Source organism: Corylus avellana, chromosome 1 (assembly GCF_965113065.1).
Source record: "Corylus avellana chromosome 1, dhCorAvel1.hap1.2, whole genome shotgun sequence".
Classification (NCBI taxonomy): Eukaryota; Viridiplantae; Streptophyta; class Magnoliopsida; order Fagales; family Betulaceae; genus Corylus; species Corylus avellana.
The window spans coordinates 37,012,188-37,013,579 of record NC_142490.1 but is presented as its reverse complement, the minus strand read 5'-3'; the positions used below and the strand labels follow the sequence as shown (position 1 = coordinate 37,013,579).

Here is a 1,392-nt window from a genome sequence, read left to right as displayed (position 1 = left end):
CATGAGAAGAAGTAATCAAATATGAACAAAGAGATAGCATGAGAAGAAGAAACCCACGGAGGCTCAAATTTTGCGTTAGTTGTTGAAGAACTTGGTACTTGTAATATTAAATATCCATAACCACTCAAGACTTTGTGTAGCAGAACCAATGACCATTTCCATAGCAGTTATCTATAAATACACATGTTTCCCATTCAATATTTTATCACCCATCACCAAGTTACACACAAAGCTTATTTAGATACGATGAAAGGAGTCCATTTCCTTGCAATTGTTGCTCTCTTGTCACTTGCATCCTCCTTTGTCTCTGCCTTCGATCCCAGCCCTCTTCAAGACATTTGTGTTGCAATTGATGACCCCAAATCTGCTGGTATTTATAATTATGTTCATTACTTTCTGCTTACAAGCATTATTATATATCTTTATTGGTTTCTTATTATTGCAATCCATTGTTTCCTGCAGTGTTTGTGAATGGGAAATTCTGCAAGGATTTGAAGGATACCAAGGCCGATGATTTCTACTTCTCTGGGCTCCAAATTCCTGGAAATACAGACAATCGAGTTGGGTCAAATGTCACTACTGTGAATGTGGACCAAATCCCAGGCCTCAACACTCTAGGCATATCTTTGGTTCGCATTGACTATGCACCATATGGACAAAATCCTCCTCACACTCACCCTCGTGCGACTGAGATTCTGGTAGTCGTAGAAGGTACTCTGCTAGTTGGTTTTGTCACATCCAACCCAGAGAATCGTCTTTTCACCAAAGTTCTAAAGAAGGGAGATGTATTTGTGTTCCCAATTGGTCTCATTCACTTTCAGTTCAATGCGGGAAAGACTAATGCCGTAGCCTTTGCTGGTTTGAGCAGCCAAAATGCAGGAGTCATCACGATAGCAAATGCTGTTTTTGGATCTAATCTTCCCATCAACTCTGATGTTCTCGCCAAAGCTTTCCAACTTGACAAGAATATTATTAAAGATCTTCAGAAGAAGTTCTGATGGGATAATTAGAGAAACTTATAAAACTATTATGAACCCTTTTCCCGTTTTCCTCATTCCATCATTACAATTTTAAAATAAAAGGTTGCGTATGTAATGCTCCTTTAGGGGAGTTGGAGTATAAAATAATGTTGACATTTGCTGATCATATCTCTCTTTGCGTGTGTGTGTGTGTGTAACACAGTAAGAAAGTATTGGGGTTGAATTAAAGGACGTAACTCCTTTTTGAACCAGCCATATTTGTCAAGCATATAAAAATGGACAAATTCCAACTTGCCTATGTGGGATTTTAACCATAACTTGCCTATATAGGATGGAATTTGGTTTAATTTATCATAATATTACTGTATATGTTTAAACTCATCTTTTTAACTTGAATTCAGACTTCTTATTC

At 37.5% G+C, this 1,392-nt stretch overlaps 1 protein-coding gene across 1 annotated transcript; it reads left to right on the top strand.

Annotated features, from left to right (window-relative positions):
- Nucleotides 1–246: 246 nt before the first annotated feature.
- LOC132171365 (germin-like protein subfamily 1 member 13) lies at nucleotides 247–1,081 on the top strand. Its single transcript, XM_059582663.2, has 2 exons — nucleotides 247–370; nucleotides 463–1,081. Exons 1-2 carry the CDS (start codon nucleotides 247–249, stop codon nucleotides 996–998), a joined length of 660 nt encoding a protein of 219 aa, XP_059438646.2. The 3' UTR covers nucleotides 999–1,081.
- Nucleotides 1,082–1,392: the final 311 nt, after the last annotated feature.

What these genes read in the sequence shown, in the direction of transcription:
- LOC132171365 (XM_059582663.2), top strand. Translation starts at nt 247, where the DNA reads ATGAAAGGAGTCCATTTCCTTGCAATTGTTGCTCTCTTGTCACTTGCA. An exon ending in TGATGACCCCAAATCTGCTG is followed by an intron (nt 371 to 462) that starts GTATTTATAATT and finishes TGTTTCCTGCAG; the next exon opens with TGTTTGTGAATGGGAAATTC.